The sequence below is a fragment of the Schistocerca serialis genome, chromosome 4 (genome assembly GCF_023864345.2).
Source record: "Schistocerca serialis cubense isolate TAMUIC-IGC-003099 chromosome 4, iqSchSeri2.2, whole genome shotgun sequence".
Taxonomy (NCBI): Eukaryota; Metazoa; Arthropoda; class Insecta; order Orthoptera; family Acrididae; genus Schistocerca; species Schistocerca serialis.
The window spans coordinates 481,745,100-481,766,062 of record NC_064641.1 but is presented as its reverse complement, the minus strand read 5'-3'; the positions used below and the strand labels follow the sequence as shown (position 1 = coordinate 481,766,062).

General features: G+C 40.3%; 1 protein-coding gene across 3 annotated transcripts in view; it reads right to left on the bottom strand.

Annotated features, from left to right (window-relative positions):
• LOC126475169 (tonsoku-like protein) overlaps positions 1-20,963 on the bottom strand; it is a 271,206-nt gene that overhangs the window by 159,821 nt on the left and 90,422 nt on the right. For all 3 annotated transcript variants that reach the window (XM_050102799.1, XM_050102798.1, XM_050102797.1), the window contains one exon: positions 15,156-15,302. In XM_050102799.1, coding sequence (XP_049958756.1) covers positions 15,156-15,302 — 147 coding nt within the window. The remainder of the gene's footprint in view (positions 1-15,155; positions 15,303-20,963) is intronic.

Below are 20,963 nucleotides of genomic sequence, written 5' to 3'. Positions count from 1 at the left end.
CCGATCAAGGGATCTGACATTCCACATTCTGATCGGCAGAATGCCAGTTTTGTTTCTCCTGATAACGATGTCCTCCTGAGTAGTCCCTGTCCGGAGCTCTGAATGGAGGAATATTTTAACCCCGGAATATTTTACCCAAGAGGATGCCATCATTTAACCATACAGTAAAGCTGCATGCCCATGTGAAAAATTACAGCTGTAGTTTCCCCTTGCTTTCAGCTGTTCGCAGTACCGGCACAGCAACGCCGTTTTGGTTATGTTACAAGGGAAGATCAGTCAATCACCCAGACTGTTGCCCCTGCAACTTCTGAAAAGGCTGCTGCCCCTCTTTAGGAACCACACATTTATCTGGCCTCTCAACAGATACCCCTCCGTTGTATTGGCACCTACAGTACAGCTATCTGTATCGCTGAGGCACGGAAGCCTCCCCACCAACAGCAAGGTCCATGGTTCATGAGAGGCATAAGTGTGAGGAGCAGTTTAAGGTTCTCATATGTCTGCTCCAGATTAACTGCATGAGCAATTGGTACAGAAAGTAATTTGTTCCCACTGTGGAAAAGTACTGCTTTCGTACTAGCTTTGCTGGGATCTATGAACAAGTGTCACTCATTTACAATGAAATCATGGCCAAGAGACTCTATATCAGACATGATAGCACCTCTCTCTCTCTCTCTCTCTCTCTCTCTCTCTCTCTCTCTCTCTCTCTCTCTCTCTCTCTCTTCAGTTGCGGTTACATTCTCGGGAGGCACAGATATCGGCAACTATTCACTGTGACATACAGTTCTCATAGCAAATGGTAAATTAGGATTACTGTATTTACAAGTAGATAAGACACACTTTGTTACCTTCAAAAATACGTCCAAAATGCTTATTCCACACCAGTAACAAACTGAGGCAGGTACACATAAAGTTCCTTTTTTTTTTTTTTTTTATAAATGTTTTATGTTTCAGCTTGAAGCAATTCATTGTTAACTTGCTTGCAGATTTTGAACATTCCAGTAGCATAGAGTTCAGGCATGCACCAAAGATTTTATCTTGTCTGTTCAAGCTTCAGGTATTGTTCTCTTTAGTGCAGAATTCCACTTGTGTCATACCTATATTGTCGTTTTATTGGCAAACTATGACTGAAAAATGGATTGCTATACTATTGCATTTAAACCTCAAGTGATTGCATATGCTAAAGAGCATGGAAACAAGGCTGCAGAAAGGCATTCCCACATCCAATTTGAAAAAAAGTAAGAACTTGTTGGAATCTGGAAGATTTTAAAGAAAGCACCTCACAGCACACATAATCTGAGACGTGGAACTGTTGAAAGACCAATTCTCGAAACAGAACTCAATACGTGGATTTTAGATAACAGGCAACTGGTAATTTCAGTTTCTATGGAATCGATAGCAATATCCCCTAACAAACGGATCGCCAATTTTCCTGGATCAACATCATCGTGTTCAAGATATACGAAGAAGTACTGGCTTTGGATGCAAACCAAGAGTAAAATATCACAGAAGATGCCAGTCAAGTACAAATAACAAATTGTCGAATTTCATTGATTTGTCAGTAACATAAACTGGAAATATGGAGGAGATTTCACTAACCTCTGATGTGTCTTTTAACAGAACTGTAGATTCCAATGGCACAGAAAGTATTACTTCTAAAACAACTACAGGGCACGAAAACACACACAACACCATCATTTTAAACTGTTGTGCTGCTGGGACAAAGCTGCCATCACTTTTGACTTGTGACAAAAAGACACTTCCTAAGAAACAACTGACAAAAGGAGTATTTGTGCATGTACATGATAGAGCAGTGTATATATGCGGACGAGGAAAAAAATTTCCCCGATTTTCTCCTGGATTTCCCTGCTAAAAATACGCTTTCTCCCAGTTGAAAATACACTTTTTCCATATTAACTGAGAGTATACTTTTTCTCGAAACTGTAAAACTTATCAATCCTTCGAAATGGTTATCGTTTTATTCACTGGCATAGAAATTCCTGACACTTTAGAAAACAAAACTCAAGGAAAACAACAAGTTTTGGAAAATGCCTGACATGCGGCAACATGTACACTGCATATTTTCGTATTAAAAAAGTATAAATTCAAATTCCACCAAACACCACGTTACTTTCCGAAACATTGAAATTACGATTTCGATGCGCTTTTGTAAGCCACCCCTAGCTCATGTCACGTGATCTTGCCAGCCAATGACAGCAGATATTCAGAGCATAGGGCATGTGATGAAGTCGGCCAATAGCAACATCATTGTTAAGTAGTGCGAACATACAAATAGAAAAAGTTAATGGTTTAAATAAATATACATAATGTTGCTACAAGAAAAGAAAAGCTTTCACATATAATATTGGTCTCTAAGATTAACAAGCTGCAAGAGAAGCTAACTTTCGCATATAATGCTGATCTTTTTTGCGCATATTACACATTAAGATACATCACACAAATGTGCCAGTAAAATTTTTAACAACGACATAAATACCTAATCTTCTGGGTTCGAAATTATTCTAAATGGTTGTCTTCAAAGAGTTGATTTTTAAATGAGAGTCAAATGCTCTGTGATTTTAACAAATTCATCATACATTCTCTCACCTTGCGTAAAAGGAAATTTACTTTGAAAGTAATGATTTTTCAAACAACCATTCACAATATTTTCCGTCGACAAGTTAGAAATAGGTTCATTTCAGCAGCTGCCAGAGAGCGCCAGATAACAGGCATCATCGTGCTTGCACAGCTACGATGCTGCAGGAAGCTCTTACGTTCATACGTGTACAACATTAAAAGATCTTACATTATATCATAAAAGAAACAAGACATGAAGGATACTTCAAGAGCACCAGAATTTCGTGAACCATACTAAAATGTATAATTCAGCTTTAAGTACACATTTGTATGTCCAGATTTGAATGTAAATTTTCTTGGAGTACCAGTACTGTACGAGTATTATCTCATGTTTGGTTCTTTATTATGGCATAATATTTCAGAAGATGGAAACATGCACTTGAAATGCAGCGAACACATGAACCTAGCCAATAGTGTGGAATAAACATTTCATTTCCAATAACTTGACTGCCTCAGCAGCGAAGATTAACAAAAGCCGACTTTCTTTAGCAAACCGACAAAAATAACTTCACTGTTCTGCAAGGTGAGTAATGCTCGACTGTCAGAAAGTTGGAAATAAAATCTGAAATTAATAACATATTTTAGTCTTCCATAATTATGTAAATGTATTTTAATTCACTTGATAGCTCCCGGTCACAGAAATCTGTTTTGTTTTCATTTGCCATAAGAGAAATAAGAGGGAACAGCGAAACCATTAAATGTAAACATGGGTTACGTGGAGACTACCCACCTCCCCACTACAAATCAGACTGTTCTGTGCATCAGCCCTGGATCTATGATATTTCCAAACCAGGGCAACACTAGATAGTGGCACCCCTTCTCCCTCGAGCCTTTGAGGTAGGACACCAAAAATTTTACAAAAATCGACTTTTCAAAAATATGTTCATTTTGTAGCGCACATCTTTTTGAAGAGTCTGATACATGACACAAATGTGTTCGAGGAAATGTAAGACATGTTATTTGGTCGTAAGTGTGCCAAAGTGCCACACCACTTTGCACAGCATTCTTCTATCGCACGTCACTGTATTTCGCTCTGTGGAATTCAAATATTCTGTAATGGATGCCATCAAACTACATTCAGGACAGTGCAAATTAAAGTGTTCTATGGTGCCTCTCCTGCTCCCAGCCGGCCAGTTTGACATACTGCCCCTCTTAAAATAATAAACTCGTAATTAATACTGGATGGGACTATTTGTAACCGGGAGAACAAGAACTCTTGTAACGCACACCAAATGAACGAGACTGTTTTGGCACAAATGGTCATTTTTATAACACGACAGAATATAATTCACGAAGTACCAATATCAAATGGCTATTAGGCCTACTACAAGCAAAGAGTATTGTGTTAGGAAATAGTTTCACATTTCATTCATACGCTCTAGCTTCTGAAACATTTTTATATAAATTTGGAATCATCATATTCTTCCACAATTTGTGTGATGTCTCCGTTTCTTCTCCATCCTCGTTCTAACAAACAATCTTGTCATCACTAAGTCTGTAACTATTCCTGCCAGTGTCAACTTATTCTCCGGTAAACTTCACTAACCCTACCACAATCAAAAAATGTTCAAATGTGTGTGAATTCTTAAGGGACTAAACTGCTGAGGTCATCGGTCCCTAGACATACACACTGCTTAAACTAACTTATACAAAGAACAACACACACACCCATGCCCAAGGGAGGATCGAATCTCTGGCGGGAGGGGCCGCGCAGTCTGTGACATGGCACCTATCAGAATCACCGGTTTAGTGGTTTAGTTATCCCGTATTTATTTTCTGGTTAGGCGTTTTTACATATTCATACAACACGTTTTCTGCGCTACTCCCAGAATAGAACTTTGGCGGCCGTTAGCCAGGACTGTACAACTGGCCCTTACTAGTGTACCAAACTGGCCACAAATTTTCTGTCGAAACTTCATTATCTTGTTTATATCAAGAAGAAAATACGTAATCTTTCTTACCTGTTATTCCTGTTAGTGGTTTATTTCCACTCTAGCAGTCTGAATCCACAGATTTTGCAAGTAATTATAACAATGTGATCATTCGCAAATCCAGACAACCACATAAACAGTGACTGGCATTCACCCATTCGGCTTTATTCCACTCAGCTCACATAGCGCCGTCCCCTTTTGTCTGCAGTAAAGTTTATTTCTAGATGCAATGGGGATTCTTCTGGCAGAGACATCACATATACTATGCACGCATTCAAAAATCCATTTAGAATCTGTTCAAAAACCAACAGGGATGTGTTTCAAAACCATATGAATAACCAATAGACCAACGTGCTCTGGATGCTAGGGGCTTTGTGAAACAAGGCCTTTTTCCTCAAGAAAACGACTTTGGTGCCCTCTCCCCCCTTCGAAATTGACACCCAGGGCAGATACCCCAGTCTGCCCCCCGCTAGATCTGGGCCCGTTGCGCATGCGTGAATCTGGCAGCTTAGGTGCACCAGTAAACTTTTTCTGGGTAGCATCTGGCTGCTTGCTCCTATAGCTTGTACAGCTAACTGCCATGCTTCCATAGCCAGAAGTGGGAGAAGGTACTACTCACACGCGACTCAACTGTACAAGTGCATGAGCTCGCTCGCAACTGCTCAAACAAATCTAATGCAAGCTGTTGTGATGTCAAGCTCATCAGAGGCAATTTGTTGTTATTATGCATTGCATAGTCTTCCTAGACTTTGACACTTCTTGCTGTTGGCAGACGGTTGTGTTTTGTTGTTGTATATGGCACATTTCCCTTACAACTTAGGTTTTATTTTTATTATTTTTTTTTATATTTTTTTATTTGTTTTTTTTCTCTTCTCTCATTCATGTTTTATTGCTGCAGTACTATTCTGCAGTAGTGAGATACAGTAATATCCTTTGTCTGAGTATTTGTTCTTACCAGTCAAAGCACAAAAATTTAACTGAAATTAAAACAATGAAAAATTCCCAGAACTCTAAAAAATTCCTGGGGTTTTCCTGGTTTTCTCCCAGATTAAAAAAATTCCCGGGATTTTCCCAAACCTTCCAGTTGTCCCAGGTTGTATAGGCCCTGTAGAGGCTGGAAGGATGGAGGAGGTATAAGTTGCATATAGATAAAATTTGATCTAGATGATCTGGAGGCCTTCTTTCTGAAGCCTACCCTTTTAGTATGGGATCAGTTTCGTTCCCACAGAACAGAAGACATTAAAAAGAGACTGAATGAACTGAATAGTCTCAGTTAGCTTTAATTCCAGAAGGACTAACAAGTTTGCCTCAACCATTAGATTTATGTATCAACAGACCACTTAAGGGACTTATGAACGAGGATTGGAACAGATGGGTGCAATCTACGGATTTTGAAATAGCATTGACAGGTAGTAGGAAGAGACCTACGTTTCTCAAGTTTGTGAGTGGGTCAAAGCTTCATGGGACTCTATAAAAACTGAAAAACTGATCAAGTTATTTAAGAACTGTAGAATCAGTAATGAACTAATTCAGATTCTCATATGGTGGCTCCAAGTGTTTTTTCCTTCTGCTCTGAGGATAAATTTTGCGGATTTGAGGTTGATAATTAAAGATAGAGCACATTTCCCTAATTAAATTGCCTAAATATTTGATGACTGTGGACATACAAAGTCTTTTAAGTGGGGAGCATCTTTTCCGCCGGAGGGTCTCATACGCCAGAAAATATGGTATTACATAGTTTTCTTTATTTTCAAGGCGATATCATATTATCAGACAAAATGAACAGTTTGTTAAGGGGTCTACTGAGCCCAAAAAATCATGGGAACAGCAAAGGATATTTGACATGATCCTTCCAAAAAGTCTGTCAGAAAAGGAAGTACATGAAGAACAGCATCGGTGGGCAGCCCAACTGTTGGTCTGTTGGACACATTTACACCTGAGGTAAAGTTTGCAGCACTCCTTTACAAGAGTATTAAGTTTCTATTTTTAAGACTTCAGAGTTAACTCTCCATAGATACAACAAATACAATTAGTGAGGCATTTCTTATTTTGAATTAACACAAAGCATAAAGCTTTGCTAACTTTGAGCAACAAGCAATCACTTACTACAACTGTCAAAACTCCCAATGTTGAGATGCAAGTGGCAACAAACACAATGTGTCACAAGAAAACTCAGCCCAATAGCCAAAACTGATTTCATTTTCAAATTCAGCACTTACGATTTAGAAAGAAAATGGGTGACATGCTTTGCTAACTTAAATGTTGTTGAACAGTGTCATTTATTATTCAAGTAATGTTTGGGACTTTGATTAACAACATGGCCTGATTATACACATAGCTGTCACCTCAAATAATAAAAGAGAATGATTTTTTTTTAATACACATTATTTATTTCAACATTATTTTAGTTTCAAGTTCCATTCACAAATCTACATGTACCTCTATGTCTACATGCATACACCGCAACCACCGTATAGTGCTTGGCAGAGGTTACCCTGAATCACTACTAGTCATTTCTTTCCTTGTTCCACTATCTACATGTACCTTTATATCTACATGCGTACTCCGCAACCACCATATGGTGCTTGGCAGAGGTTACCCAGAATCACTACTAGTCGTTTCTTTCCTTGTTCCACTCGAAAATAGAGTGAGGGAACAACCACTGTCTATATGCCTCCATATGAACCCCAATTTCTTGTATCTTGTCTTCATGGTTCTTACTCAAAATGTATCTTGGTGACAGTAGAAAAGTTCTGCAGTCAGCTTTAAATGTCAGTTCTCTAAATTTTCTCAATAGCATTCCTCGAGAGAAAAAAAAAAAAGTCACCTTCCCTCCAGGTATTCCCATTTAAGTTTCCAAAGCATATCCACAATAGTAACATATCGCTCAAACCTACTGGTAACAAATCTAGCTGCCCGCCTTTGAACTGCTTCGATGGCTTCCTTTAATCTGATCTGACGCGGATCCCAAACACTCAAGCAGTAGTCAAGAATACGTCAACCACACTTACCCAAAATTCTCCAATAAACCAAAATTGGCCATCTGCCTTCCCTACCACAATCCCCTCATGCTATTTCCATTTTATATCGCTTTGCAACATTATGCCCATATATCTAAATGTGGTAACTGTGCCAAGCAGCATACAAACACTACAGTTTTATTTTCTTGCTCATCTGCATTAACTTACATTTTTCTACATTTAGAGTAATTGCCATTTATCAATTTAAATATGAAATTTTGTCTATGTCATCTTACAGCCTTCTATGGTCACTCAGCTTCAACACCTTCTCGCACACCAAAGTAACATCAACAAACAACCACAGATTGCTGCCCACATCATTTATGTATGTGGATAATAATAGTGGTCTTATCACATGTTCCTGGGGCACACCTGTTATTACCCTTGTCTCTGATGAACCACCGCCATCGAAGACAATATACTGGGTTCCATTACCTAAGAAGTCTTTGAGGCACTCACATACCTGGGAACTAATTCCATATACCCATACCTTCATTAATAGTCTGCAGTGGAGCATTGGGTCAAATGCTCTTCAGAAATCTAGAAATATGGAACCTCCCAGTTGCCCTTCATCCATAGTTCAGAAGGGCAAGCTAAGATTTGCATAAGCGATGCTTTCTAACACCATGCTGATTCGTGAACATAAGCTTTTTGGTTACAAAGGAAATTTATGATATTTGAGCCTGGAATAGTTTCAACCGATATTAAGGATATTGGTGTGGAATTTTTTTTTTTTTCTGGGAGGGGGGAGGGGAGGTTGTAATGCCCCAAAATTTAAAAGTTGTGTGAGTGGTATACGTACGTGGCATTACGTACGTAAGTCGCCTCAACTTTTTATCAAAGTGTCAAATTCTGTAACTTACCAAACGAAAGCGTTGGTACGTTGATAGAGACAATAACAAACACAAACACAAATTTCAACTTTCGCAACCAACGGTTTCTTCATCGGGAAAGAGGGAAGGAGAAGGAAAGACAAAAGGATGTGAGTTTTAAGGGAGAGGGTAAGGAGTCATTCCAATCCCGGGAGCGGAAAGACTTACCTTAGGGGGAAAAAAGGACGGGTATACACTCGCACACACACACATATCCATCCACACATATACAGACACAAGCAGACATATATGGTCTTCAAATGAAGCTCAGGCCCTGTGCATGATAAAGGAAAAATTGGTGTCTCATGTTATCATTTCTCCCCATATAACATAACTTGAAAATACGATAACAGAATCTTTGAGTCTCAAAAAATAAAAAGGTTAAAGATTACGCAGTGAATCAAAACGGTTAAGTACAAGCAGGACAAGGAATATTAAAGTGAAAGATAAGACACACTGAGAGTTTGTTACAATAATTACGTAAAGTTCGGCTTAAAGTATATGAAAGAGGTTTTTGTCTGACTGTTTAAGTGATTAATGTATGTTGGCAGCAGTAGAATCATTTGGTAGTCAGCTTCAAATGCTGGTTCTCTAAATTTTCTCAATAGTGTTCCTTGAAAAGAATGTCACCTCCCTTCCAGGGATTCCCGTCTGAGTTCCTGAAGCATCTCCATAACATTTACATTTTGTTCGAACCTCCTGGTAACGAATCTAGCAACCCGCCTACGAACTGCTACGATGTCCTCCTTCACTCCCACCTGGTACGGATCCCAAACACTCGAGCAGTATTCAAGAATAGGTTGCACAAGCCTCCTACATGCTGCCTTCTTTACAGATGAATCACTTTTTCCTAAAATTCTCCCAATAAACTTAAGTCGACCAATCGTCTTCCCTACCATAGTCTTCACATGCTCTTTCCATTTCATACTGCTCTGCAACATTACACCCAAACATTTAAATGATGTGACTGTGTCAAGCAGTACACTACTAATGCTGTATCTGAACATTACAGGTTTGTTTTTCCTACTCATCCACATTAACTCACATTTTCCCACATTTAGAGCTAGCTGCCATTCATCCCACCAACTAGAAATTTTGTATAAGTCTTCTCGTACCGTCCTACAGTCATTCAACTTCTACAACTTACCATACACCACAGCAACATCAGGAAACAACTGCAGACTGCTGCCCACACCGTTTGCCAAATCCTTTATGTGTATAGAGAACAACACTGGTGCTATCACACTTCCCTTCTTATCTTTCAGATAACCCCACAGCTGGAAGTCACACAGATTAAGATCAGGTGATCGGGATGGTCATTAGGGAAATGACAGCTGATAACTGTACCAGTTCCGAAATGCCCCACAGCAGCTGCTTCACTGGCTTTGTGATGTGTGAAGGAGTGCCATCTCACATAAAAATGATCTTATCTACACATCACACTGTTGAAGGGATGGAATGACGTCGGTGCGCAAAAGACTCGCGTAGCATTTACCAGTGATGCTACAGGTAACAAGACTCATAGGACTCATATCCTTAAAAAACAATATGGTCCTACAATAAACGATGCCACCAACCCGTACCAGTCGCCTTTGCAAAATAAGTGATACCACACAGATTTTCTGTTGCAATTCTGCATATTGACGTGTTCTTGAAGATAGAAAAGTGCTTTGTCTGTCCACAGAATGTTTCATGCCCATTCAATGCCCATTTCCATGTGAGTAAGCATTCCAGAGCCAACATTTATCTTGCCTGCAGGTCAGCAGGAATCAACTCCTGAACATTGGTGATCTTGAATGGATAGCAATGTAGGGTGTTTCATAGGATTTTATGCACCATGCTCACATGCATGTCCAATAATCTGTCAATTCCCTGTGCACTGCACATTTGCACACCACCACTCGACCCCTCCTGCAATGCTGTGGCTACATCTTTGACAGACATCGGATCAACTTCTTGCTCTTCAAAAGAAGCTGTGTTTTCGAATTCTGTAACCATTTTCTCCCGACCCTTAGCCCTCTGGATCCAAGGTCCCAGATTTGAGTCCCAGTCAGGTTGGAGATTTTCTCTGTCTGGGGACTGGGTTTTCCTCATCATTTTATCATCATTCATCAATGTGGCGAGATTGGACTGTGTAAGGATTGGGACGTTGTACGAGCGCTGAAACTGCACCGTTGAGTGCCCCACAAACCAAACATCATCCAGATCCCTAGCAGACATGACAAACATTCACAGTTCTTTTAAAAGAGTTCTACTGCAGTGCATGATCCTTCATGGAAATAGTTATACTGGGCATTTTGGAAGCAAACTACGGAATAGATATGTGCTGCAAGTCTGCTGGTGTGCATATTCTGATGCTTACAGCATCATCTTTTTGTCACATTTTTGTCGTCTTATGTCAAAAAAGCAATTATTATTAATGAGACATATTTACAATCTCTAAATCAAGTACTCAAGACATTATCCAGAATGTTTTGAAAAGGGGCAAGTCTGCACTCTAGAATTAAAACAACGATGCACGAACACCTACCGTGACTTGACTGATACGTAAGGTGTGGACTGTTCTTCGCTGGAAAAAATCATCATGAATGACAAGACTTGGTGTTAACAATATGAACCTACCACAAAATGATGAAGTGCAAGATTCACATGACGGACATTCAGGCCAATGTGATGTGTGAGTTAAATAATACCCCAAAGAAGGTGTTTTCTGTCAGTTTCAATTGGCTGCATGAAAGTTTGTCCATTGTAATTCATTTTTCTCTATTTTTTTATACATCCAGTCTCAATACTTTTTGGACTGATGGGGTATTAAGGTACAGATCTGTATGTGTATGTTACTAAAAATGTACCCTAATTTTTAACAATCCACATAATTTTGTAGAGTTAGTATGATGGCTAGGCACAACACGCATATAATACAGCAAAACTTTGTTTTACTTCATAAGGTGTTTACGTGCTTCTGAGTTTACATTTAGTAATGCTATATAGCAGGTTGTACAGCTAAGATTTGAGTGGGGTTTTGCTAATATTGATGTATTTTGCACATACTGAACTGAAGTTTATTACAAAGAGTAATTTTAAACACTTTTCCTTTTCTGTCAACTGATTTAAGGGAGATGTTTTTGTCTTTTATCATACGCTGAGAGAATAGACAAGTCATCCATTGTTTGTGATGAGAGTTGCGTCAATATACACCGCAGACTATCAGAACACGGATTGAGTACAGTTGATCTTTTAGTGAAGACAGCATGAATGGTTAGTTTGATCTCATGACTTTCACAAGTTAGCATGTGAAACTCCCTCGCAGGTTGAAATTGCATGCCATACTGCCTGTCAAACCTGAGACCTTCGCTTTCGTGTGCAAGCACTTTCTATGGGAGAGAGGAGAAAGGTACTAGCAGCAGTACAACTTTGAGGGAGGGTAATGAGTTGAGCTTACATTGCTCAGTCAGTAAAAACCAGCCCATGGAAGATGAAGTTCCTAGGAGCGCACTGGTTTGGCAAACTGTTTTAATCTGGCAGAAAGTTTCAAATCAGTAATGCTAGCAGTATGCATGATGCCTTGGACATGAGAAAAGTGACAGTGCAGGCATGGTTACTTTTATTGTTTTCTTTCATTATGTGGTGACACGACTAACCATCTAATTCTGTTTATTATAGCCCCTGTCAAATATCTAACGATGAGCTAGTCCTGAACAGTTGCTTAGCAATAAATAATTCATATGCAGCTTAAACATGTTGTTTTAAAGACTTTTTTTTATAAAGTTAGTTTTTTTTTTTTTTTTGAGATAAAACGAACTTTGAAATAAATAGCAAATCAAGTATAATTTTATAAGGAGTGGCTTACGAAATTTTTATGGACATTAATAAGTGGTTCTTAGCCAATGCTTTGTCACTAAACTTTGAAAATGCACACTATATGTAGTACTGAACTTTTAAGCGATTTCCTCATGCATGTGTTTAAAATCTGACTACAAGCTGATAGGAGAGGCTGATGCTGTTAAATTCCCGGGATTACAACTTGATAATAAACTCAGGTGGAAGGAACACACTGAAAACTGTTGGTAAACAAATCTTTATTTGCAAAGTGGATGTTGTCAGGCAAATGTGATACAAAAATATAAAAGCTAGCATAATTTGCTTACTTTTATTCCTTGATGTCGTACTGTATCATTTTTGGGGAATAACTAACCTAGCCAAGGTACACTTTTCAGAGCCCAAAATCATGTAATACCAATTAATTGCAGTGCGAAGTCAGGAATGTTGGCACAAGACTGTTCAGAACTGGGGACACTGACTACAACCTCTTGACATCTTTATTCCTTCATGAAATTCGTTATAAATAATCTATCTTTTTCAAACCAGCACGAACACACACATCCCATAACTTGCCAGCATCCATAAAAAGACTCACTATAAACAAAGTTCAATTTAAAAGGAGCAGATACTTTTCTCAATAGAAACATTGATGCATGCGATTTTAATAACATCACATAATGCGAATGTTACATAAAATAGGATTCAACATATCTTCAGTGCAGTAATGTGATGTAGGTTAGTAAGTGTTTTAAAATGTTTTGTGTTTTATTAAACACGGCTACAGTATTCTAGGAATACATTTTGCAGTTCAGAGTATGTAGATTTACATGTGTGTGACAAGCAAAATATTGCCTATCAGATGAAAATACATTTTACATTTTGCACTTATTCCTAGGAACAGGAAAAAATACACATTGACGATAACATGAAGTTGGTGGCTTTTAATAAGTATAATGCAAAATCAGCAACTTTTATAAAATTTCATAAAATTTTGAATATCCTTATTCCTGTACAAAAATACCATAAATCTGTGGGCAGTAGTTCACTAATATTGGTAACTGATAGTTACTGAATGTTGAAGTTGGAGTTCGACTTTTTTCCCCATAGATGAAGTTCGTGTATAAGCTTCCTACGATCATTAACTCATGTGTAAAGAGCTATGGCTCTAGATGTGATGTCAAACGAAAATGTCATACTGTGAACGAACTCTGTTCCCATAACATTTTTTGTCACCGCTACATTTCCTGACATTTTGCACAACAAATTGTATAAATGAATAAGTGTTTTCAAGAGATCTTTCATGCGGTACAGCAATTAAACCGCATATTTCTGCAGTGCACAGGTATGAATATGATACCATAAATACAGCACTTCAGTTTTGCAAATGTATAAATAAACACAGCATCTGCTTGATTTGCCGCTATCAGCCACTGTCAGCACACTATTTCTGATGTAATACAAATATCACAGTCGTCACATATTGACAGATGGAAGAATTTAAATCATGCTGCATGAGTGGTATCATTGCTTCTTCTAGGATCACATAATTGTGTTCACCAATGTGACTTACCACACTTTCCTGGCGGATCTGATGCTAACAAACTTCTCAGGTTTACCATCGGATAACATTGTGCAAGAAGCAAAATATGTCATTGAAGCAACTGTTCGATATCTTCATTTGGTTGCAGGTCACTGCAACAAGACACTGCTGTATCTGTGACTACAGCAATCACCTGAAGATGTTGTAAGTTGCTTTAATGAAATATTGTGGGATTTGCACAATGTTATCTCATGGCAACATACAACCTAATAACCACCTTTCAACCTAACTTAGATCTTGGACTACACAACAGATCAAGCCGCTGCCGCCATAATATTGTATTTAAATAAACATTCTCACTGTTCTAATTTAGTGTGAGAAGCACTTCCGCATGACGTCACACTTCCTGTATAGTAATTAGCTACAGATGCAAACTGAGCGGGTACCATGTTGATTTAGTGAAGTTTCAGTGCTCAGTGGCTTATGTATTTATGCTTCCATACTGCAAAAATGTGCAATTTAATTGATACACCACATTAAAAATCTCTCCAAAACCCCATCGTATTTGGTATGATTTGTTGCTGAAGAATGTTGGGAAATATGACATTGCCAGATAGAACTATTACCTCTCTTTTTTAGTTAAAACAGTTTAAAGGTTGCTGGGGCCAATAACTTGCAAGTGAACTTTCTTCTCATTAAAATAGAGGTTGAGCTGGTGATGTTTCCCTACAAGAGCAGGTTGGAGTTTTCACAAAAGTTTGTGATTCTTTGAGGAAGAGACCAAAACATTGTGCAAGAATGAGTGTTAACCACATCAAGAAACTTCAGTAGCCTGGTTATTGTAGAATAGCATAGCCCATACATCAACAAGTATTTGTTTCCCGACTCATGGTTGTAGGACTTTTTTTTCTAGTTTTGAGCAGTAATATCTCTAGTAAGAACATGGATTACTTTTTCTGTAATCACTTTGTTTATATCAAAACTATTACATGCAGCATAAAAAAAATTCGATGCTGCCATCTGGAAAGTAGCTTCCGAATTTTACACTGGAATACACGTAGCTGCACAGTTTGTGAATAGAAACAAAAGAAAATACGGCTGGGATAAATTAGCTTCATTGTACGCAGAGCTCTTCAGTTGCATAACATGAAGTTAATGTGATAATCCCCACCAAAATTCAGTTCAGTACTTAATATTCAATAAGGTCAGGAATGTGTAAACTGTATTTCACCAACTTACTGCAATCATTACACAAATATAGTTATTTTTAAATAGTTCACAAAAAATTCTGCCAATACCAGAAATTTAGATCAACGACAAAATATTACAAACCTACCTCTGCAGGGTTAGAATGCCACAACTGTAGCTCCTTGTGACTGAACTCCAGTGCCTTGTCATATTCTTTTTTATCTTTATATGTCTGTGATAAAGACACATAAATTGCTGCAATACTTGCTTCTGTATCTCCTATTGCTTCAGCACACTGGAAAACACAAATGATAGAGGTTTTGTGTGTCCTACAGCAAAACAAGCCATACAGTTGCAGCAGATATTGAAAACAAAAAACAAGGTAAATTCATCATAGAATGAGCATGAAAATATTACGATAATAAGAAAATATATTATTAGCAAGCGCACGTGCACACACACGAGCATAAATGTGTGCACGCGCGCGCGCACACACACGAGCATAAATACACTCCTGGAAATTGAAATAAGAACACCGTGAATTCATTGTCCCAGGAAGGGGAAACTTTATTGACACATTCCTGGGGTCAGATACATCACATGATCACACTGACAGAACCACAGGCACATAGACACAGGCAACAGAGCATGCACAATGTCGGCACTAGTACAGTGTATATCCACCTTTCGCAGCAATGTAGGCTGCTATTCTCCCATGGAGACGATCGTAGAGATGCTGGATGTAGTCCTGTGGAACGGCTTGCCATGCCATTTCCACCTGGCGCCTCAGTTGGACCAGCGTTCGTGCTGGACGTGCAGACCGCGTGAGACGACGCTTCATCCAGTCCCAAACATGCTCAATGGGGGACAGATCCGGAGATCTTGCTGGCCGGGGTAGTTGACTTACACCTTCTAGAGCACGTTGGGTGGCACAGGATACATGCGGACGTGCATTGTCCTGTTGGAACAGCAAGTTCCCTTGCCAGTCTAGGAATGGTAGAACGATGGTTTCGATGACGGTTTGGATGTACCATGCACTATTCAGTGTCCCCTCGACGATCACCAGTGGTGTACGGCCAGTGTAGGGGATCGCTCCCCACACCATGATGCCGGGTGTTGGCCCTGTGTGCCTCGGTCGTATGCAGTCCAGATTGTGGCGCTCACCTGCACGGCGCCAAACACGCATACGACCATCATTGGCACCAAGGCAGAAGCGACTCTCATCGCTGAAGACGACACGTCTCCATTCGTCGCTCCATTCACGCCTGTCGCGACACCACTGGAGGCGGGCTGCACGATGTTGGGGCGTGAGCGGAAGACGGCCTAACGGTGTGCGGGACCGTAGCCCAGCTTCATGGAGACGGTTGCGAATGGTCCTCGCCGATACCCCAGGAGCAACAGTGTCCCTAATTTGCTGGGAAGTGGCGGTGCGGTCCCCTACGGCACTGCGTAGGATCCTACGGTCTTGGCGTGCATCCGTGCGTCGCTGCGGTCCAGTCCCAGGTCGACGGGCACGTGCACCTTCCGCCGACCACTGGCGACAACATCGATGTACTGTGGAGACCTCACGCCCCACGTGTTGAGCAATTCGGCGGTACGTCCACCCAGCCTCCCGCATGCCCACTATACGCCCTCGCTCAAAGTCCGTCAACTGCACACACGGTTCACGTCCACGCTGTCGCGGCATGCTACCAGTGTTAAAGACTGCGATGGAGCTCCGTATGCCACGGCAAACTGGCTGACACTGACGGCGGCGGTGCACAAATGCTGCGCAGCTAGCGCCATTCGACGGCCAACACCGCGGTTCCTGGTGTGTCCGCTGTGTCGTGCGTGTGATCATTGCTTGTACAGCCCTCTCGCAGTGTCCGGAGCAAGTATGGTGGGTCTGACACACCGGTGTCAATGTGTTCTTTTTTCCATTTCCAGGAGTGTATGTGTGCGCGCACACGCACGCACGCACGCACGCACGCACACACACACACACACACACACACACACACACACACACACACAAAGTAGTATAATGTGAGAGTGGTGTATGTTAGGATCTCCAGGCCAGTTTTTTAATTTAGTGTAGCATGAGATCTTCAGAAGCCACAATGAAGATAATTAACAATATCTACACACTGCCGAATCATTACATATTCCTGACATACACCTAATTTATTTATTTATTTCTAATAAATGCAGGGAGTTTACACTTACTGTACTGTCTTCCATAATTTTATTATTGAAAAAGAATAAGGTTTCGAATGTTTTTTATTACAACATGTCACCTGTGTCTCGGTTATTTTAATTACAAAGAAAAGACAACCATCTTTATTTCCATTATATATATACGAAAATTAAATTCATAATCTATGATACATTTATGTCATGAAAGTAAGACAACATTCAGACACACTCAACCATCACTCGATGTCTAGGTGAAATTTAGTAGAAAAATGGTATTAAATCAGTTATATTTAAAGTAGCTTAGGCTATATACATATAATAGAGGGAAACATTCCACGCGGGAAAAATATATTTAAAAACAAAGATGATGTGACTTACCATACGAAAGCGCTGGCAGACCGATAGAAACACGAACACATACACACACACAAAATTCTAGCTTTCGCAACCAACGGTTGCCTCGTCAGGAAAGAGGGAAGGGGAGGGAAAGACGAAAGGATTTGGGTTTTAAGGGAGAGAGTAAGGAGTCATTCCAATCCCAGGAGCGGAAAGACTTACCTTAGGGGGGAAAAAAGGACGGGTATACACTCGCACACACACACATATCCATCCACACATATACAGACACAAGCAGACATATACAGAGGCAAAAACTAATAACATATTTTAGCCTTCCATAATTATGTGAATGTATTTTAACTCCCACTCACAGAAATCCGTTTTGTTTTTATTTGACATGAGAGCAATAAACGAAAAGGAAACAGCAAAATCACTAAACGTAAACACGGGTCACGTGAGACTACTCACCTCCCCATTACAACTTAAGGCTGCTCTGTAGATCTGCCCCAGATCTATGATATTTCCGAACCGGAGCAATACTAGAGACTGGCACCCCTCAGGCGTTTGAGGTAGGACACCATAAATTTAAAAAATCGACTTTTTGAAAATGTCCATTTTGAAGTGCACATCTTTCTGAAGAGTCTGATACATAAAACATGTGTGTTTGAGGAAATGTAAGACATATTATTTGGTCTTAAACGTGCCAAAGTGGAGTGCCACGCCTCTTCACACAGCATTTTTCTATCACACATCACTGTATTTCACTCTGTGGAACTCAAGCGTGTACCATTTTGTAGTGGGTGCCATCAAACTATATTCAGAACAGTGGAAATTAAAATGTCCTGTGGTGCCTCTCCTGCTCCCAGTCAGCCGGTTTGACAACCTGGCCCTGTTTTAAAAACTCACAATAAGTACGGGATGGGATTATTTGACATAAAATTAAATATAGGATACCTAAAACCAGTAAAGACAATAGTAAAGCAAGACATTACACATTTCTTCAATCCTTAAGTCCTTGCACTTCTGTTCTCTCTAACATTAGTGCAGCTTTACATGGCGTGCTTTCCTTTTGGGAAAGAATCTATTAGCTCATCAAAGTTCGTCAAACGTTTTGCTACACGAAAAAACCAAATGACATTGCCTAATACTGAAAAAGCTATTAATATGAATAGTACCCCAAGACTGGCATGGTTTCTCGAGCTGATTACGTGTATTTTGTCACTGTCTGCTAGATAACATGAAATAGGTCTGCCTAATATTGCAGCAATTGTAACACACACTAAATAAACAACACTGTTTGCCACAAATGGTCATTTTTATAACACGGCAGAATATAATCATGAAGTAGCAATATCAAATGCTTATTAGGCCAACTATAAGCAAAAAGTTTCATGTTAGGAAATAGTTACACATTTCATTCATACACTCTAGCTTCTGAAGCATGAGATCGAAAAGTAGTAGTTCGAAATATTTATATAAATTTGGAACTGTCATATTCTTCCATAATTTGTGTGATGTCCCCATTTCTTCTCCTTCCTCGTTCTAACAAACTATCTTGTCATCACTAATTCTGTAACTATTCCTGTCAGGGTTAAAACTAATTCTCTGGTTAACTTGACTAACCCTGCAACAATCACCGTTTCAGTTATCCCGCATGTATTCTCCAGTTAGGCGTTATTACGTGTTTGTACATCGCGTTTTCCGCACTACTCCCAGAAGAGAACTTTAGCGGCTGCTAGTCAGGGACTTTACAACTGGCCTTTACCAGTGTAGCATTTTGGCAAAAAATTTTCTGCCAATATTTCATTTTCTTGGATACACCGAGAATATAATACGTAATCTTTCTTACCTGTTATTCAACGAGGTTGCGTTACAAAATCATGTAAATAATCGACAGACCAAAGTGCGCTGGATATTAGGCGCTTTGTGAAACAGTCCTTCACCCCCTCCCAGAATTGCCACCAGGGGCTGATACCCCAATTTGCCCCCACCCCCTATATCCAGGCCTGTTGCGCATGCGTGATTCTGACAGCTTAGGCACGCAAGTAAACTTTTTTCCGGGTAGCATCTGGCTGCTTGCTGCTATTGCATGTACAGCTAACTGCTACACTTTTGTATCCAGAAGCGGGAGAAGGTACTACTCACATGCGGCTCAACTGCACATGCACATGAGCTCATTCGCAATTGCTCATATGAATCTAAAGCAAGCAGTTGTGACATTAGGGTTTCGATTACCTCTTGTCGTGCCCTGAAATGAGAAATGTCCTGCCCACTATCCTTCCCACCCCTCCTACCGTGCTATTGAGCCGTCCACCGAACCTATACAATATACTCGGCCATCCTTACACAACCCCTGCTCCGAATCCCTTACCTCATGGCTCATACCCCTGTAATAGACCTAGATGCAAGACCTGTCCCGTACATCCTCCTACCACCGCCTACTCTAGTCCGGTCACTAACATCACCTATCCCGTTAAAGGCAGGGTTACCTGTGAAACCAGTCATGTGATTTACAAGCTAAGCTGCAATCTCTGTGCTGCATTCTATGTAGGCATGACAACCAATGAGCTGTCTGTCCGCATGAACGGCCATCGACAAACTGTGGTCAAAAAACAAGTGGACCACCCTCTTGCTGAACACGCTGCCAAACAAGATATCCCTCATCTCAATGACTGCTTCACAGCCTGTGCCATATGGATCCTTCCCACTAACACCAGCTGTTCTGAATTGCGCAGGTGGGAACTTTCCCTGCAATACATCCTACGTTCCCGTAACCCTCCTGGCCTCAACCTTCGTTAGTCTCTGTCGTCACCTATCCAGCCTCCTCCCTGTTCCCATTCCAGCACTACACAGCCGTCATTTCACCGCCACACCCAGTCTTTTGATTTCTTTTCATTTCTTTTGTTTCTCTCCTTTCCGCTACATACCCCCCCCCTCCACACCTTCTCTTCTACCCTCCATCTAAACTGCAACACTTCACTCTCCGCCACTCCTACCGTACTATCCCTCCCCCTCCTGCCACAGCCTCCTCCTTACCCCCAACCAGTCGCCACTCCCATCATGCACTGGTGCTGCTGTTCGCCAGCTCTCTGAGACTGCAGGTGTGTGTGCAAGTTGCGTTTACGTGTGTGTGTGTGTGTGTGTGTGTGTGTGTGTGTGTGTGTGTGTGTGTGTGTGTGTGTGTGTGTGTTTCTACTGCTGACAAAGGCCTTAATGGCCAAAAGCTTTGACTGTGTGAATCTTTTTATTGTGCCTATCGTGACTCAGCATCTCCGCTATATGGTGAGGAGCAACTTTCCTTCTCTCGTATTGGAACTACACGCAAGTTAAACAAATAGCAGTACAAGATGGCCTTAACACCCACATCAAACAGAAACTAAACTATAAGATATGCAAAAACAAAGGGAACGAACCTGACCCTCTACCAAAAACCACACAAAGG